The sequence below is a fragment of the Coregonus lavaretus genome (assembly GCF_964263955.1).
Source record: "Coregonus lavaretus genome assembly, contig: HAP1_SCAFFOLD_3821, whole genome shotgun sequence".
NCBI lineage: Eukaryota > Metazoa > Chordata > Actinopteri > Salmoniformes > Salmonidae > Coregonus > Coregonus lavaretus.
This window is the reverse complement of record NW_028162942.1, coordinates 15,001-42,500: the sequence shown is the minus strand read 5'-3', so window position 1 is coordinate 42,500 and position 27,500 is coordinate 15,001. Positions and strand designations below refer to the sequence as shown.

Here is a 27,500-nt window from a genome sequence, read left to right as displayed (position 1 = left end):
TTACCTGGAGCTAACCCTGCACATAGCATTACTGGGTGATCTGAAAAGTCATAGTCAATCGATCAATAATATAATAATATTTTAGCAAAAATGTTTATTTTCAATTCACAATCTGTAGAAACAATGAGAATAGAAAGGTTCAGAACTTTTGTAAAACAGTACAGTTGAAAAATATGTGGCAAATAGAAATCCAATGTGGATGGTGTTAAGATATAGATGGGAGGAGCTGAAGGATGGGACTAATGACAACTAACAACAACTAATAACAACAAGATAACTCATGTAAAGCATACTGTGTCCATAATAAGTCTATAGGTTATAGGTTGAGAGCTTTTGTGAAAGAGCACAGTTAGAAAGATATGGCATATAGAAGCAAACCGGATGGACATCATGAAAATGATCGGAGAGGTTGAGGGTAGAGGAAGTTCAGGAGTAAAAATAAACAAAATAGAATTATTGTAAAATTGACTGTGTCCGTAAAATGTATATAGTATGTATAAGCTGGAAGTAGAGGCCTAAGCATTGTTGTTCACTAGTTTACTCCAATTCGGGAAGGGGTGGTGGGGTTGGAAAGTAATAAAGGGGAATATATATAAAAAAAGGATATGGCATTGCGTTCATCCACCTCTGGCCTGCTGGCTCCCCTTCCTCTACGGAAGCATAGTTCCCGCTCAGCCCAGTCAAAACTGTTCGCTGCTCTGGCACCCCAATGGTGGAACAAGCTCCCTCACGACGCCAGGACAGCGGAGTCACTGACCACCTTCCGGAGACATTTGAAACCCCACCTCTTTAAGGAATACCTGGGATAGGATAAAGTAATCCTTCTACCCCCCCCCTACCCCACCCCCACAAAAATATAAAAATAATAATACAAATAATAAAAAAAACACAAAAATAAATAAACAACAACAACAAAAAACAACAACAATATATATATATAACAAATGAAAATTAAAAACATACTCTAAAAAAAAGAAATTTCACAAATTATTTTTTTTTAAATTACAAAACCCAAAAAAATAAATAATAAAAAAACCTTGTAAAGTGGTTATCCCACTGGCTATAAGGTGAATGCACCAATTTGTAAGTCGCTCTGGATAAGAGCGTCTGCTAAATGACTAAAATGTACATGTATATGTATGTGTATGTAAAAAAAATATACATTTTGTAAAAAAGCATACAGTGGGGAAAAAAAGTATTTAGTCAGCCACCAATTGTGCAAGTTCTCTCACTTAAAAAGATGAGAGGCCTGTCATTTTCATCATAGATACACGTCAACTATGACAGACAAATTGAGAAAAAAAAATCCAGAAAATCACATTGTAGGATTTTTAATGAATTTATTTGCAAATTATGGTGGAAAATAAGTATTTGGTCATCTACAAACAAGCAAGATTTCTGGCTCTCACAGACCTGTAACTTCTTCTTTAAGAGGCTCCTCTGTCCTCCACTCGTTACCTGTATTAATGGCACCTGTTTGAACTTGTTATCAGTATAAAAGACACCTGTCCACAACCTCAAACAGTCACACTCCAAACTCCACTATGGCCAAGACCAAAGAGCTGTCAAAGGACACCAGAAACAAAATTGTAGACCTGCACATGGCTGGGAAGACTGAATCTGCAATAGGTAAGCAGCTTGGTTTGAAGAAATCAACTGTGGGAGCAATTATTAGGAAATGGAAGACATACAAGACCACTGATAATCTCCCTCGATCTGGGGCTCCACGCAAGATCTCACCCCGTGGGGTCAAAATGATCACAAGAACGGTGAGCAAAAATCCCAGAACCACACGGGGGGACCTAGTGAATGACCTGCAGAGAGCTGGGACCAAAGTAACAAAGCCTACCATCAGTAACACACTACGCCACCAGGGACTCAAATCCTGCAGTGCCAGACGTGTCCCCCTGCTTAAGCCAGTACATGTCCAGGCCCGTCTGAAGTTTGCTAGAGTGCATTTGGATGATCCAGAAGAGGATTGGGAGAATGTCATATGGTCAGATGTTTGGAGGACAAAGAATGCTGAGTTGCATCCAAAACACCATACCTACTGTGAAGCATGGGGGTGGAAACATCATGCTTTGGGGCTGTTTTTCTGCAAAGGGACCAGGACGACTGATCCGTGTAAAGGAAAGAATGAATGGAGCCATGTATCGTGAGATTTTGAGTGAAAACCTCCTTCCATCAGCAAGGGCATTGAAGATGAAACGTGGCTGGGTCTTTCAGCATGACAATGATCCCAAACACACCGCCCGGGCAACGAAGGAGTGGCTTCGTAAGAAGCATTTCAAGGTCCTGGAGTGGCCTAGCCAGTCTCCAGATCTCAACCCCATAGAAAATCTTTGGAGGGAGTTGAAAGTCCGTGTTGCCCAGCGACAGCCCCAAAACATCACTGCTCTAGAGGAGATCTGCATGGAGGAATGGGCCAAAATACCAGCAACAGTGTGTGAAAACCTTGTGAAGACTTACAGAAAACGTTTGACCTGTGTCATTGCCAACAAAGGGTATATAACAAAGTATTGAGAAACTTTTGTTATTGACCAAATACTTATTTTCCACCATAATTTGCAAATAAATTCATAAAAAATCCTACAATGTGATTTTCTGGATTTTTTTTCCACATTTTGTCTGTCATAGTTGACGTGAACCTATGATGAAAATTACAGGCCTCTCTCATCTTTTTAAGTGGGAGAACTTGCACAATTGGTGGCTGACTAAATACTTTTTTCCCCCACTGTATGGGGATTGGAAGTGATGCAGACGATTACATTGATGGAAGTTAAAATCTATCTGCAATATTAAAGCTGATCTACCCCCCCCCCCCCCAACCCAACTCCTCTCTCTCCTCTCCTCTTCTCTCCTCTCAGGTTCAGTCGTTCTTCTCCTCCCTAGAAGAGGAGGATCAGGAGGAGAGGAAGAAAGAACTGATTGCCATCAAGGACATCTTCATCAGCCACGCGGAAGAGGAGAAGGAGGGAGAGGAGGAGGGAGAGAAGGAGGGAGAGGAGGAGGGAGAGACGATGGAAAAGGGTGATCTAAGTCCCCAGCGTTCTACCCCTCTGTGTGAGTTACCAAGACAACAGCCCTAACCGCTGATATACACAGCTGGGCCCTAACCGCTGATATACACAGCTGGGCCCTAACCGCTGATATACACAGCTGGGCCCTAATCGCTGAGACACACAGCTGGGCCCTAACCGCTGATATACACAGCTGGGCCCTAACCGCTGAGATACACAGCTGGGCCCTAACCGCTGATATACACAGCTGGGCCCTAACCGCTGATATACACAGCTGGGCCCTAACCGCTGATATACACAGCTGGGCCCTAATCGCTGATATACACAGCTGGGCCCTAGAGACACACAGCTGGGCCCTAACCGCTGATACACACAGCTGGGCCCTAACCGCTGATATACACAGCTGGGCCCTAACCGCTGATATACACAGCTGGGCCCTAACCGCTGATATACACAGCTGGGCCCTAACCGCTGATATACACAGCTGGGCCCTAATCGCTGATATACACAGCTGGGTCCTAACCGCTGATATACACAGCTGGGCCCTAGAGATACACAGCTGGGTCCTAACCGCTGATATACACAGCTGGGTCCTAACCGCTGATATACACAGCTGGGCCCTAGAGATACACAGCTGGGTCCTAACCGCTGATATACACAGCTGGGCCCTAACCGCTGATATACACAGCTGGGCCCTAACCGCTGATATACACAGCTGGGCCCTAACCGCTGATATACACAGCTGGGCCCTAACCGCTGATATACACAGCTGGGCCCTAACCGCTGAGAGACACAGCTGGGCCCTAATCGCTGAGACACACAGCTGGGCCCTAATCGCTGAGATACACAGCTGGGCCCTAACCGCTGATATACACAGCTGGGCCCTAACCGCTGATATACACAGCTGGGCCCTAACCGCTGATATACACAGCTGGGCCCTAACCGCTGATATACACAGCTGGGCCCTAACCACTGATATACACAGCTGGGCCCTAACCGCTGATATACACAGCTGGGCCCTAACCGCTGATATACACAGCTGGGTCCTAACCGCTGATATACACAGCTGGGCCCTAACCACTGATATACACAAAGTAGATGTCCTAACCGACTTACCAAAACTATAGTTTGTTAACAAGAAACGTGTGGAGTGGTTGAAAAACAAGTTTTAATGACTCCAACCTAAAGTGTATGTAAACTTCCGACTTCAACTGTACCTACATATTATAAAATATAATTTGTAAATGGTCAGAGAATAACAACATTGTCAGGACAGTTCAATCAAAGCCGATATGCAGTGATGATGTATTGGGCCTATAGTCTACTGCACAAACCTCATTACTACAAAACTGCTTTTAATTGGTTAATGCTGCATAGGTTTACATTTTAAAGTCATGTTAAAATAAAATAACATCTGAGTGGTAGATCTCGGCCTGCATTTTGACTCAGACCACTGCGATAAAGGATCAACGTTTCTGACACCGCCAGAACTTTGTCAGAGCCTGCGACCAGACGTAGTGGTACTGAATCAGCAGACCTAGACCCTGTCGCGCTGAACAAGGAGCCAAGACGTAGTGGTACTGAATCAGCAGACCTAGACCCTGTCACGCTGAACAAGGAGCCAAGACGTAGTGGTACTGAATCAGCAGACCTAGACCCTGTCGCGCTGAACAAGGAGCCAAGACGTAGTGGTACTGAATCAGCAGACCTAGACCCTGTCACGCTGAACAAGGAGCCAAGACGTAGTGGTACTGAATCAGCAGACCTAGACCCTGTCGCACTGAACAAGGAGCCAAGACGTAGTGGTACTGAATCAGCAGACCTAGACCCTGTCGCACTGAACAAGGAGCCAAGACGTAGTGGTACTGAATCAGCAGACCCAGACCCTGTCACACTGAACAAGGAGCCAAGACGTAGTGGTACTGAATCAGCAGACCTAGACCCTGTCGCACTGAACAAGGAGCCAAGACGTAGTGGTACTGAATCAGCAGACCTAGACCCTGTCGCGCTGAACCAAGGAGCCAAGACGTAGTGGTACTGAATCAGCAGACCTAGACCCTGTCGCACTGAACAAGGAGCCAGGACGTAGTGGTACTGAATCAGCAGACCTAGACCCTGTCGCGCTGAACAAGGAGCCAAGACGTAGTGGTACTGAATCAGCAGACCTAGACCCTGTCGCGCTGAACAAGGAGCCAAGACGTAGTGGTACTGAATCAGCAGACCTGGACCCTGTCGCGCTGAACAAGGAGCCAAGACGTAGTGGTACTGAATCAGCAGACCTAGACCCTGTCACGCTGAACCAAGGAGCCAAGACGTAGTGGTACTGAATCAGCAGACCTAGACCCTGTCGCACTGAACAAGGAGCCAAGACGTAGTGGTACTGAATCAGCAGACCTAGACCCTGTCGCGCTGAACAAGGAGCCAAGACGTAGTGGTACTGAATCAGCAGACCTAGACCCTGTCACGCTGAACAAGGAGCCAAGACATAGTGGTACTGAATCAGCAGACCTAGACCCTGTCGCGCTGAACAAGGAGCCAAGACGTAGTGGTACTGAATCAGCAGACCTAGACCCTGTCGCACTGAACAAGGAGCCAAGACGTAGTGGTACTGAATCAGCAGAACTAGACCCTGTCGCACTGAACAAGGAGCCAAGACGTAGTGGTACTGAATCAGCAGACCTAGAAGACCCTGTCGCGCTGAACAAGGAGCCAAGACGTAGTGGTACTGAATCAGCAGACCTAGACCCTGTCACGCTGAACAAGGAGCCAAGACGTAGTGGTACTGAATCAGCAGACCTAGACCCTGTCACGCTGAACAAGGAGCCAAGACGTAGTGGTACTGAATCAGCAGACCTAGACCCTGTCGCACTGAACAAGGAGCCAAGACGTAGTGGTACTGAATCAGCAGACCTAGACCTTGTCGCGCTGAACAAGGAGCCAAGACGTAGTGGTACTGAATCAGCAAACCTAGACCCTGTCACGCTGATCAAGGAGCCAAGACGTAGTGGTACTGAATCAGCGGACCTAGATGCTGTCGCACTGAACAAGGAGCCAAGACGTAGTGGTACTGAATCAGCAGACCTAGACCCTGTCACGCTGAACAAGGAGCCAAGACGTAGTGGTACTGAATCAGCAGACCTAGACCCTGTCACGCTGAACAAGGAGCCAAGACGTAGTGGTACTGAATCAGCAGACCTAGACCCTGTCACGCTGAACAAGGAGCCAAGACGTAGTGGTACTGAATCAGCAGACCTAGTTCCTGTCGCGCTGAACAAGGAGCCAAGACGTAGTGGTACTGAATCAGCAGACCTAGACCCTGTCGCACTGAACAAGGAGCCAAGACGTAGTGGTACTGAATCAGCAGACCTAGACCCTGTCGCGCTGAACAAGGAGCCAAGACATAGTGGTACTGAATCAGCAGACCTAGACCCAGACCCTGTCACGCTGAACAAGGAGCCAAGACGTAGTGGTACTGAATCAGCAGACCTAGACCCTGTCGCACTGAACAAGGAGCCAAGACGTAGTGGTACTGAATCAGCAGACCTAGTTCCTGTCGCGCTGAACAAGGAGCCAAGACGTAGTGGTACTGAATCAGCAGACCTAGACCCTGTCGCACTGAACAAGGAGCCAAGACGTAGTGGTACTGAATCAGCAGACCTAGACCCTGTCGCACTGAACAAGGAGCCAAGACGTAGTGGTACTGAATCAGCAGACCTAGACCCTGTCGCGCTGAACAAGGAGCCAAGACGTAGTGGTACTGAATCAGCAGACCTAGACCCTGTCACGCTGAACAAGGAGCCAAGATATCCCACAATCGTTTACAACCGAATAATCTTCCCACGACGTAGACATTTTGTAGACACGATCGTGGCATGAGATGATGAGATGGCTACCGTCGTACAGTCTGTGCCGGCCTTTAGTGCGTTGAAATCTTCCTGGAAGTGACACAGGGTTTGACGGAGGGACGCGTCAAAATGCAGAATTTTGGCACTTTAGCGAGCCTTTGATGTATTGAATTCTCCATGTGGTCTATATTAAAGGGCACTTCATTTAATATAACGGGCTTTTAAAATTCAATATTGGTGCACAATTTCTACTTTAAATATCATAGGGCACTCTTTTTGTGTAACGACCCAGTTATTACTAGACATGATGTTAATCTCTCTCTCCAGCTGCCGATGGGGAGGAGTTTGAGAGTGTTCTGACTGAGCTACTGTTTGATCTTCACGTCGCTGCCACCCCAGACAAACTCAACAAGGTAATACACAGTCGCTGCCACCCCCAGACAAACTCAACAAGGTAACACACAGTCGCTGCCACCCCAGACAAACTCAACAAGGTAACACACAGTCGCTGCCACCCCAGACAAACTCAACAAGGTAACACACAGTCGCTGCCACCCCAGACAAACTCAACAAGGTAACACACAGTCGCTGCCACCCCAGACAAACTCAACAAGGTAACACACAGTCGCTGTCACCCCAAACTCAACAAGGTAACACACAGTCGCTGTCACCCCAGACAAACTCAACAAGGTAACACACAGTCGCTGCCACCCCAGACAAACTCAACAAGGTAACACACAGTCGCTGTCACCCCAAACTCAACAAGGTAACACACAGTCGCTGCCACCCCCAGACAAACTCAACAAGGTAATACACAGTCGCTGTCACCCCCAGACAAACTCAACAAGGTAACACACAGTCGCTGTCACCCCAAACTCAACAAGGTAACACACAGTCGCTGCCACCCCCAGACAAACTCAACAAGGTAACACACAGTCGCTGTCACCCCCAGACAAACTCAACAAGGTAATACAGTCGCTGCCACCCCAGACAAACTCAACAAGGTAACACACAGTCGCTGCCACCCCAGACAAACTCAACAAGGTAACACACAGTCGCTGCCACCCCAGACAAACTCAACAAGGTAACACACAGTCGCTGTCACCCCCAGACAAACTCAACAAGGTAATACAGTCGCTGCCACCCCAGACAAACTCAACAAGGTAACACACAGTCGCTGCCACCCCAGACAAACTCAACAAGGTAACACACAGTCGCTGCCACCCCAGACAAACTCAACAAGGTAACACACAGTCCCTGCCACCCCAGACAAACTCAACAAGGTAACACACAGTCGCTGCCACCCCAGACAAACTCAACAAGGTAACACACAGTCGCTGTCACCCCCAGACAAACTCAACAAGGTAATACAGTCGCTGCCACCCCAGACAAACTCAACAAGGTAATACACAGTCCCTGCCACCCCAGACAAACTCAACAAGGTAACACACAGTCGCTGCCACCCCCAGACAAACTCAACAAGGTAATACAGTCGCTGCCACCCCCAGACAAACTCAACAAGGTAACACACAGTCGCTGCCACCCCAAACAAACTCAACAAGGTAACAGACAGTCGCTGCCACCCCAGACAAACTCAACAAGGTAACACACAGTCGCTGCCACCCCAAACTCAACAAGGTAACAGACAGTCGCTGCCACCCCAGACAAACTCAACAAGGTAATACACAGTCGCTGCCACCCCAAACTCAACAAGGTAATACAGTCGCTGCCACCCCAGACAAACTCAACAAGGTAACACACAGTCGCTGTCACCCCCCAGACAAACTCAACAAGGTAATACACAGTCGCTGTCACCCCCAGACAAACTCAACAAGGTAACACACAGTCGCTGTCACCCCAAACTCAACAAGGTAACACACAGTCGCTGCCACTCCAGACAAACTCAACAAGGTAACACACAGTCGCTGCCACCCCAGACAAACTCAACAAGGTAATACACAGTCGCTGTCACCCCCAGACAAACTCAACAAGGTAACACACAGTCGCTGTCACCCCCAGACAAACTCAACAAGGTAACACACAGTCGCTGTCACCCCCAGACAAACTCAACAAGGTAACACACAGTCGCTGTCACCCCCAGACAAACTCAACAAGGTAACACACAGTCGCTGTCACCCCCAGACAAACTCAACAAGGTAACACACAGTCGCTGTCACCCCCAGACAAACTCAACAAGGTAATACAGTCGCTGCCACCCCAGACAAACTCAACAAGGTAATACACAGTCGCTGTCACCCCCAGACAAACTCAACAAGGTAATACACAGTCGCTGCCACCCCAGACAAACTCAACAAGGTAACACACAGTCGCTGCCACCCCAGACAAACTCAACAAGGTAACACACAGTCGCTGCCACTCCAGACAAACTCAACAAGGTAACACACAGTCCCTGCCACCCCCAGACAAACTCAACAAGGTAACACACAGTCGCTGCCACCCCAGACAAACTCAACAAGGTAATACAGTCGCTGTCACCCCCAGACAAACTCAACAAGGTAACACACAGTCGCTGCCACCCCAGACAAACTCAACAAGGTAACACACAGTCGCTGCCACCCCAGACAAACTCAACAAGGTAATACAGTCGCTGCCACCCCAGACAAACTCAACAAGGTAACAGACAGTCCCTGCCACCCCCAGACAAACTCAACAAGGTAACACACAGTCGCTGCCACCCCAGACAAACTCAACAAGGTAATACAGTCGCTGCCACCCCAGACAAACTCAACAAGGTAACAGACAGTCCCTGCCACCCCCAGACAAACTCAACAAGGTAACACACAGTCCCTGCCACCCCAGACAAACTCAACAAGGTAACACACAGTCGCTGCCACCCCAGACAAACTCAACAAGGTAATACACAGTCGCTGCCACCCCAGACAAACTCAACAAGGTAATACACAGTCGCTGCCACCCCCAGACAAACTCAACAAGGTAAAACACAGTCGCTGCCACCCCAGACAAACTCAACAAGGTAATACAGTCGCTGTCACCCCCAGACAAACTCAACAAGGTAAAACACAGTCGCTGCCACCCCAGACAAACTCAACAAGGTAATACACAGTCGCTGTCACCCCAGACAAACTCAACAAGGTAACACACAGTCGCTGCCACCCCAGACAAACTCAACAAGGTAACACACAGTCGCTGCCACCCCAGACAAACTCAACAAGGTAATACACAGTCCCTGCCACCCCAGACAAACTCAACAAGGTAATACACAGTCGCTGCCACCCCCAGACAAACTCAACAAGGTAACACACAGTCGCTGCCACACCAGACAAACTCAACAAGGTAATACAGTCGCTGCCACCCCAAACTCAACAAGGTAACAGACAGTCCCTGTCACCCCCAGACAAACTCAACAAGGTAACACACAGTCGCTGCCACCCCCAGACAAACTCAACAAGGTAACACACAGTCGCTGCCACACCAGACAAACTCAACAAGGTAATACAGTCGCTGCCACCCCCAGACAAACTCAACAAGGTAACACACAGTCGCTGCCACCCCAGACAAACTCAACAAGGTAATACAGTCACTGCCACCCCCAGACAAACTCAACAAGGTAATACAGTCGCTGCCACCCCCAGACAAACTCAACAAGGTAATACAGTCGCTGCCACCCCCAGACAAACTCAACAAGGTAACACACAGTCGCTGCCACCCCAGACAAACTCAACAAGGTAATACACAGTCGCTGCCACCCCAGACAAACTCAACAAGGTAATACACAGTCGCTGTCACCCCCCAGACAAACTCAACAAGGTAACACACAGTCGCTGCCACACCAGACAAACTCAACAAGGTAATACAGTCTCTGTCACCCCCAGACAAACTCAACAAGGTAACACACAGTCGCTGCCACCCCAGACAAACTCAACAAGGTAATACAGTCTCTGTCACCCCCAGACAAACTCAACAAGGTAACACACAGTCGCTGCCACCCCAGACAAACTCAACAAGGTAATACACAGTCGCTGCCACCCCAAACTCAACAAGGTAACACACAGTCGCTGCCACACCAGACAAACTCAACAAGGTAATACACAGTCGCTGCCACCCCAAACTCAACAAGGTAACACACAGTCGCTGCCACCCCAGACAAACTCAACAAGGTAATACACAGTCGCTGCCACCCCAGACAAACTCAACAAGGTAACACACAGTCGCTGCCACCCCAGACAAACTCAACAAGGTAACACACAGTCGCTGCCACCCCAGACAAACTCAACAAGGTAACACACAGTCGCTGCCACCCCAGACAAACTCAACAAGGTAATACAGTCGCTGTCACCCCAAACTCAACAAGGTAACACACAGTCGCTGCCACCCCAGACAAACTCAACAAGGTAATACAGTCTCTGTCACCCCAGACAAACTCAACAAGGTAACACACAGTCGCTGCCACCCCAGACAAACTCAACAAGGTAATACAGTCGCTGTCACCCCAGACAAACTCAACAAGGTAACACACAGTCGCTGCCACCCCCAGACAAACTCAACAAGGTAACACACAGTCGCTGCCACCCCAAACTCAACACGGTAACACACAGTCGCTGCCACCCCCAGACAAACTCAACAAGGTAACAGACAGTCGCTGCCACCCCAAACTCAACAAGGTAACACACAGTCGCTGCCACCCCAGACAAACTCAACAAGGTAAAACACAGTCGCTGCCACCCCAGACAAACTCAACAAGGTAATACACAGTCGCTGCCACCCCAAACTCAACACGGTAACACACAGTCGCTGCCACCCCCAGACAAACTCAACAAGGTAACAGACAGTCGCTGCCACCCCAAACTCAACAAGGTAACACACAGTCGCTGCCACCCCAGACAAACTCAACAAGGTAAAACACAGTCGCTGCCACCCCAGACAAACTCAACAAGGTAATACAGTCGCTGTCACCCCCAGACAAACTCAACAAGGTAATACAGTCGCTGCCACCCCCAGACAAACTCAACAAGGTAACACACAGTCGCTGCCACCCCCAGACAAACTCAACAAGGTAACAGACAGTCAGTTTTAATTTAATCTTCTGTATAAGAGTTAAGTTATTTTAGGTTAAAGTTTAGTTAAGTTATGTCAAGTTATGTCATGTCAATTAATCCCCAGGCCAGGATGAGGGCGCACGATTGGGTGAGAGAGGTGGAGAAACACGTCGCCACGGATACCATCGTGGGGGCGACGGAGGAGGAGCAAAGAGGAGAACCTGAAATAAGAGGAGGAGGAGGAGGAGAAGAGAAGGGGGAGGAGATGGAGGGAGAGAAGGAGGAGAGGAAAGAGGGGGAGAGCCGTTCCAGATCTGTAGAGGTGAGCTGTCTGTCTGTCTCTCTCCTGTTCTCTTTCCTTCTGTTTTCTTTTTAAGCAAGTAGTGTGTGTATGTATTGTGTGTGTGTGTGTGTGTGTATATATATAATGTGTGTGTTTTGTGTGTGCGTGTCCAGGCAGTGTACCTGTCTTCAGTGGGTTCCCTGGCGGAGGTGACAGCCCGCAGTATCGAGCAGCTCCACAAGGTGGCAGAGTTGATCCTCCACGGACAGGACCAGGAGAAACCTGCTAGAGACCAGGCTCACATACTCACCAGGTCTGCAGGGGGGTGAGGGGGACAGGACAGGACCAGGAGGAACCTGCTAGAGACCAGGCTGTAGGGGGGGGGGGGACAGGACCAGGAGAAACCTGCTAGAGACCAGGCTGTAGGGGGGGACAGGACCAGGAGAAACCTGCTAGAGACCAGGCTGTAGGGGGGGGGGGGGGGGACAGGACCAGGAGAAACCTGCTAGAGACCAGGCTGTAGGGGTGGGGGGGGGGGGACAGGACCAGGAGAAACCTGCTAGAGACCAGGCTGTAGGGGGGGGGGGGGACAGGACCAGGAGAAACCTGCTAGAGACCAGGCCGTAGGGGGGGGGGGGACAGGACCAGGAGAAACCTGCTAGAGACCAGGCTGTAGGGGGGGGGGGGGACAGGACCAGGAGAAACCTGCTAGAGACCAGGCTGTAGGGGGGGGGACAGGACCAGGAGAAACCTGCTAGAGACCAGGCTGTAGGGGGGGGGACAGGACCAGGAGAAACCTGCTAGAGACCAGGCTGTAGGGGGGGGGACAGGACCAGGAGAAACCTGCTAGAGACCAGGCTGTAGGGGGGGGGGGACAGGACCAGGAGGAACCTGCTAGAGACCAGGCTGTAGGGGGGGACAGGACCAGGAGAAACCTGCTAGAGACCAGGCTGTAGGGGGGGGGGGGACAGGACCAGGAGGAACCTGCTAGAGACCAGGCTGTAGGGGGGGGTGGGGACAGGACCAGGAGGAACCTGCTAGAGACCAGGCTGTAGGGGGGGGACAGGACCAGGAGAAACCTGCTAGAGACCAGGCTGTAGGGGGGGACAGGACCAGGAGAAACCTGCTAGAGACCAGGCTGTAGGGGGGGGGGACAGGACCAGGAGAAACCTGCTAGAGACCAGATTGTAAGGGGGGGACAGGACCAGGAGAAACCTGCTAGAGACCAGGCTGTAGGGGGGGGGGGGACAGGACCAGGAGAAACCTGCTAGAGACCAGGCTGTAGGGGGGGTGGGGGACAGGACCAGGAGAAACCTGCTAGAGACCAGGCTGTAGGGGGGGGGGGGGACAGGACCAGGAGAAACCTGCTAGAGACCAGGCTGTAGGGGGGGGACAGGACCAGGAGAAACCTGCTAGAGACCAGATTGTAAGGGGGGGACAGGACCAGGAGGAACCTGCTAGAGACCAGGCTGTAGGGGGGGGGGGGGACAGGACCAGGAGGAACCTGCTAGAGACCAGGCTGTAGGGGGGGGGGGGACAGGACCAGGAGAAACCTGCTAGAGACCAGGCTGTAGGGGGGGGGGGGACAGGACCAGGAGGAACCTGCTAGAGACCAGGCTGTAGGGGGGGGGGGGCAGGACCAGGAGAAACCTGCTAGAGACCAGGCTGTAGGGGGGGGGACAGGACCAGGAGAAACCTGCTAGAGACCAGGCTGTAGGGGGGGGGGGGGACAGGACCAGGAGAAACCTGCTAGAGACCAGGCTGTAGGGGGGGACAGGACCAGGAGAAACCTGCTAGAGACCAGGCTGTAGGGGGGGACAGGACCAGGAGAAACCTGCTAGAGACCAGGCTGTAGGGGGGGACAGGACTAGGAGGAACCTGCTAGAGACCAGGCTGTAGGGGGGGGACAGGACCAGGAGAAACCTGCTAGAGACCAGGCTGTGGGGGGGGGACAGGACCAGGAGAAACCTGCTGGAGACCAGGCTGTAGGGGGGGGGGGGGGGGACAGGACCAGGAGAAACCTGCTAGAGACCAGGCTGTAGGGGTGGGGGGGGGTGGACAGGACCAGGAGAAACCTGCTAGAGACCAGGCTGTAGGGGGGGGGGGGGACAGGACCAGGAGAAACCTGCTAGAGACCAGGCCGTAGGGGGGGGGGGGACAGGACCAGGAGAAACCTGCTAGAGACCAGGCTGTAGGGGGGGGGGGGGACAGGACCAGGAGAAACCTGCTAGAGACCAGGCTGTAGGGGGGGGGACAGGACCAGGAGAAACCTGCTAGAGACCAGGCTGTAGGGGGGGGGACAGGACCAGGAGAAACCTGCTAGAGACCAGGCTGTAGGGGGGGGGACAGGACCAGGAGAAACCTGCTAGAGACCAGGCTGTAGGGGGGGGGGGACAGGACCAGGAGGAACCTGCTAGAGACCAGGCTGTAGGGGGGGACAGGACCAGGAGAAACCTGCTAGAGACCAGGCTGTAGGGGGGGGGGGGACAGGACCAGGAGGAACCTGCTAGAGACCAGGCTGTAGGGGGGGGTGGGGACAGGACCAGGAGGAACCTGCTAGAGACCAGGCTGTAGGGGGGGGACAGGACCAGGAGAAACCTGCTAGAGACCAGGCTGTAGGGGGGGACAGGACCAGGAGAAACCTGCTAGAGACCAGGCTGTAGGGGGGGGGGACAGGACCAGGAGAAACCTGCTAGAGACCAGATTGTAAGGGGGGGACAGGACCAGGAGAAACCTGCTAGAGACCAGGCTGTAGGGGGGGGGGGGACAGGACCAGGAGAAACCTGCTAGAGACCAGGCTGTAGGGGGGGTGGGGGACAGGACCAGGAGAAACCTGCTAGAGACCAGGCTGTAGGGGGGGGGGGGACAGGACCAGGAGAAACCTGCTAGAGACCAGGCTGTAGGGGGGGGACAGGACCAGGAGAAACCTGCTAGAGACCAGATTGTAAGGGGGGGACAGGACCAGGAGGAACCTGCTAGAGACCAGGCTGTAGGGGGGGGGGGGGACAGGACCAGGAGGAACCTGCTAGAGACCAGGCTGTAGGGGGGGGGGGGACAGGACCAGGAGAAACCTGCTAGAGACCAGGCTGTAGGGGGGGGGGGGACAGGACCAGGAGGAACCTGCTAGAGACCAGGCTGTAGGGGGGGGGGGGCAGGACCAGGAGAAACCTGCTAGAGACCAGGCTGTAGGGGGGGGGACAGGACCAGGAGAAACCTGCTAGAGACCAGGCTGTAGGGGGGGGGGGAGACAGGACCAGGAGAAACCTGCTAGAGACCAGGCTGTAGGGGGGGACAGGACCAGGAGAAACCTGCTAGAGACCAGGCTGTAGGGGGGGACAGGACCAGGAGAAACCTGCTAGAGACCAGGCTGTAGGGGGGGACAGGACTAGGAGGAACCTGCTAGAGACCAGGCTGTAGGGGGGGGACAGGACCAGGAGAAACCTGCTAGAGACCAGGCTGTGGGGGGGGGACAGGACCAGGAGAAACCTGCTGGAGACCAGGCTGTAGGGGGGGGGGGACAGGACCAGGAGGAACCTGCTAGAGACCAGGCTGTAGGGGGGGGGTCAGGACCAGGAGGAACCTGCTAGAGACCAGGCTGTAGGGGGGGGGGGACAGGACCAGGAGAAACCTGCTAGAGACCAGGCTGTAGGGGGGGGGGGTGGGGGACAGGACCAGGAGAAACCTGCTAGAGACCAGGCTGTAGGGGGGGGGGGACAGGACCAGGAGGAACCTGCTAGAGACCAGGCTGTAGGGGGGGGGGGACAGGACCAGGAGGAACCTGCTAGAGACCAGGCTGTAGGGGGGGGGGGGGGACAGGACCAGGAGAAACCTGCTAGAGACCAGGCTGTAGGGGGGGGGGGGACAGGACCAGGAGAAACCTGCTAGAGACCAGGCTGTAGGGGGGGACAGGACCAGTAGAAACCTGCTAGAGACCAGGCTGTAGGGGGGGGGTGGGGGGACAGGACCAGGAGAAACCTGCTAGAGACCAGGCTGTAGGGGGGGGGGTGGGGGGACAGGACCAGGAGAAACCTGCTAGAGACCAGGCTGTAGGGGGGGGGGTGGGGGGACAGGACCAGGAGAAACCTGCTAGAGACCAGGCTGTAGGGGGGGGATAGGACCAGGAGAAACCTGCTAGAGACCAGGCTGTAGGGGGGGGGGGACAGGACCAGGAGAAACCTGCTAGAGACCAGGCTGTAGGGGGGGGGGGTGGGGGACAGGACCAGGAGAAACCTGCTAGAGACCAGGCTGTAGGGGGGGGGGGACAGGACCAGGAGGAACCTGCTAGAGACCAGGCTGTAGGGGGGGGGGGGGGACAGGACCAGGAGAAACCTGCTAGAGACCAGGCTGTAGGGGGGGGGGGGGACAGGACCAGGAGAAACCTGCTAGAGACCAGGCTGTAGGGGGGGACAGGACCAGTAGAAACCTGCTAGAGACCAGGCTGTAGGGGGGGGGTGGGGGGACAGGACCAGGAGAAACCTGCTAGAGACCAGGCTGTAGGGGGGGGGGTGGGGGGACAGGACCAGGAGAAACCTGCTAGAGACCAGGCTGTAGGGGGGGGGGTGGGGGGACAGGACCAGGAGAAACCTGCTAGAGACCAGGCTGTAGGGGGGGGGGGGACAGGACCAGGAGAAACCTGCTAGAGACCAGGCTGTAGGGGGGGGGGGGGGGGGGGACAGGACCAGGAGAAACCTGCTAGAGACCAGGCTGTAGGGGTGGGGACAGGACCAGGAGAAACCTGCTAGAGACCAGGCTGTAGGGGGGGACAGGACCAGGAGAAACCTGCTAGAGACCAGGCTGTAGGGGTGGGGACAGGACCAGGAGAAACCTGCTAGAGACCAGGCTGTAGGGGGGGGGGTGGGGGGACAGGACCAGGAGAAACCTGCTAGAGACCAGGCTGTAGGGGGGGGGGGTGGGGGGACAGGACCAGGAGAAACCTGCTAGAGACCAGGCTGTAGGGGGGGGGGGACAGGACCAGTAGAAACCTGCTAGAGACCAGGCTATGGGGGGGGGGGGACAGGACCAGGAGAAACCTGCTAGAGACCAGGCTGTAGGGGGGGGGACAGGACCAGGAGAAACCTGCTAGAGACCAGGCTGTAGGGGTGGGGACAGGACCAGGAGGAACCTGCTAGAGACCAGGCTGTAGGGGGGGGGATAGGACCAGGAGAAACCTGCTAGAGACCAGGCTGTAGGGGGGGGGGGACAGGACCAGGAGGAACCTGCTAGAGACCAGGCTGTAGGGGGGGGGGGGGGGGGGACAGGACCAGGAGAAACCTGCTAGAGACCAGGCTGTAGGGGGGGGGGGGACAGGACCAGGAGAAACCTGCTAGAGACCAGGCTGTAGGGGGGGGGGGACAGGACCAGGAGGAACCTGCTAGAGACCAGGCTGTAGGGGGGGGACAGGACCAGGAGAAACCTGCTAGAGACCAGGCTGTAGGGGGGGGGGGACAGGACCAGGAGGAACCTGCTAGAGACCAGGCTGTAGGGGGGGGACAGGACCAGGAGAAACCTGCTAGAGACCAGGCTGTAGGGGGGGGGGTGGGGGGACAGGACCAGGAGAAACCTGCTAGAGACCAGGCTGGGGGGGGGGGATAGGACCAGGAGAAACCTGCTAGAGACCAGGCTGTAGGGGGGGGGGGGACAGGACCAGGAGAAACCTGCTAGAGACCAGGCTGTAGGGGGGGGGGGGACAGGACCAGGAGGAACCTGCTAGAGACCAGGCTGTAGGGGGGGGGGGGACAGGACCAGGAGAAACCTGCTAGAGACCAGGCTGTAGGGGGGGGGGGGACAGGACCAGGAGAAACCTGCTAGAGACCAGGCTGGGGGGGGGGGGATAGGACCAGGAGAAACCTGCTAGAGACCAGGCTGTAGGGGGGGGGGGGACAGGACCAGGAGAAACCTGCTAGAGACCAGACTGTAGGGGGGGGATAGGACCAGGAGAAACCTGCTAGAGACCAGGCTGTAGGGGTGGGGACAGGACCAGGAGGAACCTGCTAGAGACCAGGCCGTAGGGGGGGACAGGACCAGGAGAAACCTGCTAGAGACCAGGCTGTAGGGGTGGGGACAGGACCAGGAGGAACCTGCTAGAGACCAGGCTGTAGGGGGGGTGGGGGACAGGACCAGGAGAAACCTGCTAGAGACCAGACTTTAGGGTGGGGGACAGGACCAGGAGAAACCTGCTAGAGACCAGACTTTAGGGTGGGGGACAGGACCAGGAGAAACCTGCTAGAGACCAGGCCGTAGGGGGGGGACAGGACCAGGAGAAACCTGCTAGAGACCAGGCTGTAGGGGGGGGGGGGACAGGACCAGGAGAAACCTGCTAGAGACCAGGCCGTAGCCTGTGTGCATCGCTAACGTGTGTGTGTGTTGCAGGTTGACGTGTGCCATGTGTCGGGAGGTGGACTGTCTTGCCAGGAAGTTCTCTGCTACTCTGCTCACTGTCGGGGTAAGACATGCTGTGGCTTTATCTCCAAAAACAATAAATGAATGGCATTAAGATCAGGTTGGCAGCTGATCACCCATTGGTTATCTGACTCCCTCCCTCCCGTCTGCCCTTTTCCAGGGTCAGAGAAAAGCGGAAGAGTTGAACCCTTTGGTAGACAGTGTGCTGCTTGAGGTAAGACATAGAACTGTTGGTTCTGTAGGGTTCTAACAATGTTCTGTATGGTTCTAACAGGTGTTATATTGTTCTGTAGGGTTCCAACAGTGTTATGTTGTTCCTTAGGGTTCTTCTAACATTGTTCTGTTGTTCTATAGGGTACTAACAATGTTCCGTAGGGTTCTAACAATGTTCTGTTGTTCCGTATGGTTCTAACAGTGTTCTGTTGTTCCGTATGGTTCTAACAGTGTTCTGTTGTTCCGTATGGTTCCAACACTGTTCTGTTGTTCCGTATGGTTCTAACAGTGTTCTGTTGTTCCATATGGTTCTAACAGTGTTATGTTGTTCCGTATGGTTCCAACACTGTTCTGTAGGGTTCTAACAGTGTTCTATTGTTCCGTATGGTTCTAACAGTGTTCTGTTGTTCTGTATGGTTCCAACAGTGTTCTGTAGGGTTCTAACAGTGTTATGTTGTTCCATATGGTTCTAACAGTGTTCTGTTGTTCCGTATGGTTCCAACACTGTTCTGTTGTTCCGTATGGTTCTAACAGTGTTCTGTTGTTCCATATGGTTCTAACAGTGTTCTGTTGTTCCGTATGGTTCCAACAGTGTTCTGTAGGGTTCTAACAGTGTTCTGTTGTTCCGTATGGTTCTAACAGTGTTCTGTTGTTCCGTATGGTTCTAACAGTGTTCTGTTGTTCCATATGGTTCTAACAGTGTTCTGTTGTTCCGTATGGTTCCAACAGTGTTCTGTAGGGTTCTAACGGTGCTTGTTGTTCCGTAGGGTTCTAACAGTGTTCTGTTGTTCCGTATGGTTCTAACAGTGTTCTGTTGTTCCGTATGGTTCCAACAGTGTTCTGTAGGGTTCTAACAGTGTTCTGTTGTTCCGTATGGTTCTAACAGTGTTCTGTTGTTCCGTATGGTTCCAACAGTGTTCTGTTGTTCCGTATGGTTCTAACAGTGTTCTGTTGTTCCGTATGGTTCCAACAGTGTTCTGTTGTTCCGTATGGTTCTAACAGTGTTCTGTAGGGTTCTAACAGTGTTCTGTTGTTCCGTATGGTTCCAACAGTGTTCTGTAGGGTTCTAACGGTGCTTGTTGTTCCGTAGGGTTCTAACAGCACCACATACATCCAGAACGCCTTCCAGCTCCTCCTCCCGGTTCTCCAGATGTCGCACATCCAGACCCAGAACTCTAAAACCCAGACGGAACCACAGCCCTAACCCTGTCTTAACCTCCGGAAACACACCTCTTTCTGCTGAAGTGCAACTAGCACACCAGCTAGTCTTAATGATGTAACTATGTACAGTGAGATCATTTGATATTTATCAATAACAGTGGTACTGAAGAAAAGTAAACTACTAGGTGCCATGGTAACAGACTGACTAGCGGTGCCATGGTAACAGACTGCCTAGCGGTGCCATGGTAACAGACTGACTAGCGTATCTTTAAACTGTTGCATAATGCAGTAACATTAGTATAGATTTATGTGGGAAACCTCTTAACAACTTCTCAGATTGAAGCGCTTGTATTCGTGTCTAGTACATATCTCCAAATGGACTATTTTTATTATATACATCATTTTTTGCTGAGTATTGTTCGAAGATAAATCTAAACATGATCATGTTAATTGGCTAATTTAACTGGCTTATCCGTGTCACTAGAATATGTCTTGTCGTTTTAAAAAGCTAAACCAAAAAACGGGGTACATTTTTTTGGGGATTGTCACATGCAGCAGATGATAGGTCCAGTGTAATGTGTTGTTTTACAGGGTCAGCCATAGTAGTATGATAGGTCCAGTGTAATGTGTTGTTTTACAGGGTCAGCCATAGTAGTATGATAGGTCCGGTGTAATGTGTTGTTTTACAGGGTCAGCCATAGTAGTATGATAGGTCCAGTGTAATGTGTTGTTTTACAGGGTCAGCCATAGTAGTATGATAGGTCCAGTGTAATGTGTTGTTTTACAGGGTCAGCCATAGTAGTATGATAGGTGCAGTGTAATGTGTTGTTTTACAGGGTCAGCCATAGTAGTACGGCGCCCCCTGGAGCAAATTAGGGTTAAGTGCTTTGCTCAAAAGGCACATCGACAGATCTTTTCCTTGTCAGCTTTAGGTATTCGAACCAGCGACCTTTCGGTTACTGGCCCAACGCTAACCGCTAGGCTACCTGCCTCAGGTATTGGTGTTGCCTGCATAATGAAGGGATTTTGCTTTATTTATGTTATCCTTAACACTCATTTTCCTTTGCATGGACCAATGTTGTTTCAATGGTAGAACACTAACCCTGATGTTGTTTCAATGGTAGAACACTAACCCTGATGTTGTTTCAATGGTAGAAAACTAACCCTGATGTTGTTTCAATGGTAGAACACTAACCCCGATGTTGTTTCAATGGTAGAACTCTAACCCTGATGTTGTTTCAATGGTAGAACGCTAACCCTGATGTTGTTTCAATGGTAGAACACTAACCCTGATGTTGTTTCAATGGTAGAACTCTAACCCTGATGTTGTTTCAATGGTAGAACACTAACCCCGATGTTGTTTCAATGGTAGAACACTAACCCTGATGTTGTTTCAATGGTAGAACACTAACCCTGATGTTGTTTCAATGGTAGAACACACCCTGATGTTGTTTCAATGGTAGAACACTTACCCTGATGTTGTTTCAATGGTAGAACACTAACCCTGGTGTTGTTTCAATGGTAGAACACACCCTGATGTTGTTTCAATGGTAGAACACTAACCCTGATGTTGTTTCAATGGTAGAACACTAACCCTGATGTTGTTTCAATGGTAGAACACTAACCCTGATGTTGTTTCAATGGTAGAACACTAACCCCGATGTTGTTTCAATGGTAGAACACTAACCCTGGTGTTGTTTCAATGGTAGAACACTAACCCTGGTGTTGTTTCAATGGTAGAACACCAACCCTGATGTTGTTTAAATGGTAGAACACCAACCCCGATGTTGTTTAAATGGTAGAACACTAACCCTGATGTTGTTTAAATGGTAGAACACCAACCCTGATGTTGTTTAAATGGTAGAACACTAACCCTGATGTTGTTTCAATGGTAGAACACTAACCCCGATGTTGTTTAAATGGTAGAACACCAACCCTGATGTTGTTTAAATGGTAGAACACTAACCCTGATGTTGTTTCAATGGTAGAACACTAACCCTGATGTTGTTTCAATGGTAGAACATTAACCCTGATGTTGTTTCAATGGTAGAACACTAACCCTGACATTAACAGACAAAGACAAGGACCAGAACTGTAATTTCCTATATTTCTACATAAGTGTATTTTAGTCCACTGGTTTATTAAGACGTTGTTTGACCAAGCCAGTAACGTTGTAATTCACTTATTAAGTTCCATTGTGGGATAAGAATTACATTTACATTTTTAGTCATTTAGCAGACGCTCTTATCCAGAGCGACTTACATGAGCAATTAGGGTTAAGTGCCTTGCTCAAGGGCACATCGACAGATTTTTCACCTAGTCGGCTCGGGGATTAGAACCAGCGACCTTTCGGTTACTGGCACGACGCTCTTAACCACTGAGCTACCTGCCGCCCCAGAAGAATCCACTTCCTTATATGTGATTTGCATTCCACATCATGGCATGTAATGGTTGGAGTGGAAGAAACGTTACCGCTCAAACGACTGCTGAAACATCAGCCAAGTCACAATCACTTCTAAATGACAGTGGCTCTAAACGGTTTTATTTCAGTAAAAAGGTAAATTATCATGATCATGTTTTAATATGCTGCTATGGTAACGGAGTTGGAATCTGACGAAGGAACCTTAAATACCAAAAAAATAAACACTTTTTAACCCCTTTATCTGTTTCAGATCCATGTCTTTACACACACACACAGCATATGTGGGGACCCAAAATGTATTTCCATTAAAATTCCTATTTTCCCTAACCTCAACCCTAACTCCTAAACCTAACCCTAACCCTAACCATAATTGTAACCCTAAACCTAACGCCTAAGCCTAAATTAGCCTTTGTCCTCGTGGGGACCTGAGAAATGTCCCCACGAGGGATAATTTTCCTTGTTTTACTGTCCTTGTGGGGACTTTTGAGGATTTTCAGTACCCAGGAGTATGGTAATACAAGACCCCCCCCCACCCGACACACACCACCAAGACAGCATTCAGGGACAGTCCCCAATAGATACACTTGACCTTTTTTTATTTTCATTTGTTAAAACAAAAAAAAACTGTCAAGACGTTAAAAGGAAGACATTTCTTGGTGTTCCTGTCTAATTCTTCTTTGTTCATCTAGAGCTCTTCAGGAGAAAGGGATGAGGGAAGAGGGTGGCCGCGGTGGTGGAGGGCTAGAGAGAGAGAAAAGGGCAACCAGTGAAGAACAAACACCATTGTAAATACAACCCATATTTATGTTTATTTATTTTCCCATGTGTACTTTAACTATTTACACATTGTTAAAACACTGTATATAGACATAATATGACATTTGAAATGTCTTTATTCTTTTGAAACTTCTGAGTGTAATGTTTACTGTTAATATTTATTGTTTATTTCACTTTTGTTTACTATCTACTTCCCTTGCTTTGGCAATGTTAACACACGTTACCCATGCCAATAAAGCCCTTAAATTGAAATTGAATTGAATTGAGAGAGACAGAGAGAGAGAGAGACAGAGAGAGAGAGAGAGACAGAGAGAGAGAGAGAGAGGCTGAGAGAGAGAGAGAGAGAGAGAGAGAGAGAGAGGCTGAGAGATTGTTAGTTGATATTAATTAATTAATGAACATTGTCTTTAGAACCCTCACCTGTTTCATTACCGTAGTAACCCTGATGAGGCTCCTCCTCTGAGAACACACACACGTAGCAAGGTTAGTGTGTGTGTGTGTGTGTGTGTGTGTGTATGTATGTGTGTGTGTGTGTGTGTGTGTGTGTGTATGTGTGTGTGTTCCTTACCTGCAGTCTTCTCTTCGTGAATGGGTGACAACAGGCCTGTTCATGAAAACACAAACAACATTATTACAACACACAGGCACACACACACACACACACACACACACACACACACACACACACGCACACACACACAGGCACACACACACACACACACACACACACACGCACACACACACAGGCACACACACACACACACAGTGTTGGGGAAGCTACTCTGAAAATATATAGTTTCCCAAGCTACCAATTACTTAACACTGGAAGAAGTTAAGTGTCATTCTTGTGCAATTTATATCTATAGATTACATTAATGTTTGACTTACAGTGGGGCAAAAAAGTATTTAGTCAGCCACCAATTGTGCAAGTTCTCCCACTTAAAAAGATGAGAGGCCTGTAATTTTCATCATAGGTACACGTCAACTATGACAGACAAATTGAGAAAAAAAATCAAGAAAATCACATTGTAGGATTTTTAATGAATTTATTTGCAAATTATGGTGGAAAATAAGTATTTGGTCACCTACAAACAAGCAAGATTTCTGGCTCTCACAGACCTGTAACTTCTTCTTTAAGAGGCTCCTCTGTCCTCCACTCGTTACCTGTATTAATGGCACCTGTTTGAACTTGTTATCAGTATAAAAGACACCTGTCCACAACCTCAAACAGTCACACTCCAAACTCCACTATGGCCAAGACCAAAGAGCTGTCAAAGGACACCAGAAACAAAATTGTAGACCTGCACCAGGCTGGGAAGACTGAATCTGCAATAGGTAAGCAGCTTGGTTTGAAGAAATCAACTGTGGGAGCAATTATTAGGAAATGGAAGATATACAAGACCACTGATAATCTCCCTCGATCTGGGGCTCCACGCAAGATCTCACCCCGTGGGGTCAAAATGATCATAAGAACGGTGAGCAAAAATCCCAGAACCACACGGGGGGACCTAGTGAATGACCTGCAGAGAGCTGGGACCAAAGTAACAAAGCCTACCATCAGTAACACACTACGCCGCCAGGGACTCAAATCCTGCAGTGCCAGACGTGTCCCCCTGCTTAAGCCAGTACATGTCCAGGCCCGTCTGAAGTTTGCTAGAGTGCATTTGGATGATCCAGAAGAGGATTGGGAGATTGTCATATGGTCAGATGAAACCAAAATATAACTTTTTGGTAAAAACTCAACTCGTCGTGTTTGGAGGACAAAGAATGCTGAGTTGCATCCAAAGAACACCATACCTACTGTGAAGCATGGGGGTGGAAACATCATGCTTTGGGGCTGTTTTTCTGCAAAGGGACCAGGACGACTGATCCGTGTAAAGGAAAGAATGAATGGGGCCATGTATCGTGAGATTTTGAGTGAAAACCTCCTTCCATCAGCAAGGGCATTGAAGATGAAACGTGTCTGGGTCTTTCAGCATGACAATGATCCCAAACACACCGCCCGGGCAACGAAGGAGTGGCTTCGTAAGAAGCATTTCAAGGTCCTGGAGTGGCCTAGCCAGTCTCCAGATCTCAACCCCATAGAAAATCTTTGGAGGGAGTTGAAAGTCCGTGTTGCCCAGCGACAGCCCCAAAACATCACTGCTCTATAGGAGATCTGCATGGAGGAATGGGCCAAAATACCAGCAACAGTGTGTGAAAACCTTGTGAAGACTTACAGAAAACGTTTGACCTGTGTCATTGCCAACAAAGGGTATATAACAAAGTATTGAGAAACTTTTGTTATTGACCAAATACTTATTTTCCACCATAATTTGCAAATAAATTCATTAAAAATCCTACAATGTGATTTTCTGGAGAAAAAAAATTCTAATTTTGTCTGTCATAGTTGACGTGTACCTATGATGAAAATTACAGGCCTCTCTCATCTTTTTAAGTGGGAGAACTTGCACAATTGGTGGCTGACTAAATACTTTTTTTCCCCCAATGTATATTATTGAGGCTATCTGGCATTAGTGAGTAAGCCTGATGCCCCGTTTACATGGTGATGTATTCCATTACACTGTACATCACTTCACCAGAGTCTTGCCCCGCTACTGAACAGACAAGTCTAGTGCCTGTCTCGAGCCCCGCTACTGAACAGACAAGTCTAGTGCCTGTCTCGAGCCCCGCTACTGAACAGACAAGTCTAGTGCCTGTCTCGAGCCCCGCTACTGAACAGACAAGTCTAGTGCCTGTCTCTCTAGCCCCGCTACTGAACAGACAAGTCTAGTGCCTGTCTCGAGCCCCGCTACTGAACAGACAAGTCTAGTGCCTGTCTCGAGCCCCGCTACTGAACAGACAAGTCTAGTGCCTGTCTCGAGCCCCGCTACTGAACAGACAAGTCTAGTGCCTGTCTCGAGCCCCGCTACTGAACAGACAAGTCTAGTGCCTGTCTCGAGCCCCGCTACTGAACAGACAAGTCTAGTGCCTGTCTCTCTAGCCCCGCTACTGAACAGACAAGTCTAGTGCCTGTCTCGAGCCCCGCTACTGAACAGACAAGTCTAGTGCCTGTCTCGAGCCCCGCTACTGAACAGACAAGTCTAGTGCCTGTCTCGAGCCCCGCTACTGAACAGACAAGTCTAGTGCCTGTCTCGAGCCCCGCTACTGAACAGACAAGTCTAGTGCCTGTCTCGAGCCCCGCTACTGAACAGACAAGTCTAGTGCCTGTCTCTCTAGCCCCGCTACTGAACAGACAAGTCTAGTGCCTGTCTCTCTAGCCCCGCTACTGAACAGACAAGTCTAGTGCCTGTCTCTCTAGCCCCGCTACTGAACAGACAAGTCTAGTGCCTGTCTCTCTAGCCCCGCTACTGAACAGACAAGTATAGTGCCTGTCTCGAGCCCCGCTACTGAACAGACAAGTCTAGTGCCTGTCTCTCTAGCCCCGCTACTGAACAGACAAGTATAGTGCCTGTCTCGAGCCCCGCTACTGAACAGACAAGTCTAGTGCCTGTCTCGAGCCCCGCTACTGAACAGACAAGTCTAGTGCCTGTCTCGAGCCCCGCTACTGAACAGACAAGTCTAGTGCCTGTCTCTCTAGCCCCACTACTGAACAGACAAGTCTAGTGCCTGTCTCGAGCCCCGCTACTGAACAGACAAGTCTAGTGCCTGTCTCGAGCCCCGCTACTGAACAGACAAGTCTAGTGCCTGTCTCCAGCCCCGCTACTGAACACACAATGTATTTACATTACTAGTTTAACTACACACAGTTCACTACTCCCCAACACTGTGTACACACACACACACACACACACACACACACACACACACACACACACACACCTGTCCAGTATGTTGTCCCGTATCCACTGAGCAGCAGCTCTATAGAGGGAGATCACAGCGTCAGTCTATGAGGCAGTAAGGTATGTCCACTATGGCCGCATCCCAAATGGCACCCTATTCCCTATATAGGGCCCTGCCACCCTATTCCCTATATAGGGCCCTGCCACCCTATTCCCTATATAGGGCCCTGCCACCCTATTCCCTATATAGGGCCCTGCCACCCTATTCCCTATATAGTGCAGTGACCTGCTTTTGAACAGGGCCCTGCCACCCTATTCCCTATATAGTGCAGTGACCTGCTTTTGAACAGGGCCCTGCCACCCTATTCCCTATATAGTGCAGTGACCTGCTTTTGAACAGGGCCCTGCCACCCTATTCCCTATATAGTGCAGTGACCTGCCTTTGAACAGGGCCCTGCCACCCTATTCCCTATATAGTGCAGTGACCTGCTTTTGAACAGGGCCCTGCCACCCTATTCCTTATATAGTGCAGTGACCTGCTTTTGAACAGGGCCCTGCCACCCTATTCCTTATATAGTGC

At 50.5% G+C, this 27,500-nt stretch overlaps 2 protein-coding genes across 7 annotated transcripts in view; one reads left to right on the top strand and one right to left on the bottom strand.

Moving 5' to 3' along the window:
• fam114a1 (family with sequence similarity 114 member A1) overlaps positions 1-22,599 on the top strand; it is a 27,605-nt gene extending 5,006 nt beyond the window's left edge. Inside the window, exons 6-12 of the mRNA XM_084193445.1 lie at positions 2,868-3,063; positions 7,193-7,278; positions 12,008-12,205; positions 12,340-12,479; positions 18,536-18,608; positions 18,726-18,779; positions 19,869-22,599. Coding sequence (XP_084049571.1) covers positions 2,868-3,063; positions 7,193-7,278; positions 12,008-12,205; positions 12,340-12,479; positions 18,536-18,608; positions 18,726-18,779; positions 19,869-19,982 — 861 coding nt within the window. The 3' untranslated portion in view covers positions 19,983-22,599. The remainder of the gene's footprint in view (positions 1-2,867; positions 3,064-7,192; positions 7,279-12,007; positions 12,206-12,339; positions 12,480-18,535; positions 18,609-18,725; positions 18,780-19,868) is intronic.
• Positions 22,600-22,920: 321 nt separating this feature from the next.
• The window catches only part of LOC311118659 (uncharacterized protein), a 14,983-nt gene continuing 10,403 nt past the window's right edge, over positions 22,921-27,500 (bottom strand). For 3 of the 6 annotated variants that reach the window (XM_084193447.1, XM_084193448.1, XM_084193446.1), the window contains exons 3-6: positions 26,961-26,999; positions 23,707-23,742; positions 23,559-23,597; positions 22,942-23,102 (exon numbers count right to left, since the gene is read on the bottom strand). In XM_084193447.1, coding sequence (XP_084049573.1) covers positions 23,047-23,102; positions 23,559-23,597; positions 23,707-23,742; positions 26,961-26,999 — 170 coding nt within the window. In that variant the 3' untranslated portion in view covers positions 22,942-23,046. Of the gene's footprint in view, positions 23,103-23,558; positions 23,598-23,706; positions 23,743-26,960; positions 27,000-27,500 lie in introns of all 6 variants that reach the window. The other 3 variants (XM_084193450.1, XM_084193451.1, XM_084193449.1) reach the window with 3 other exon arrangements.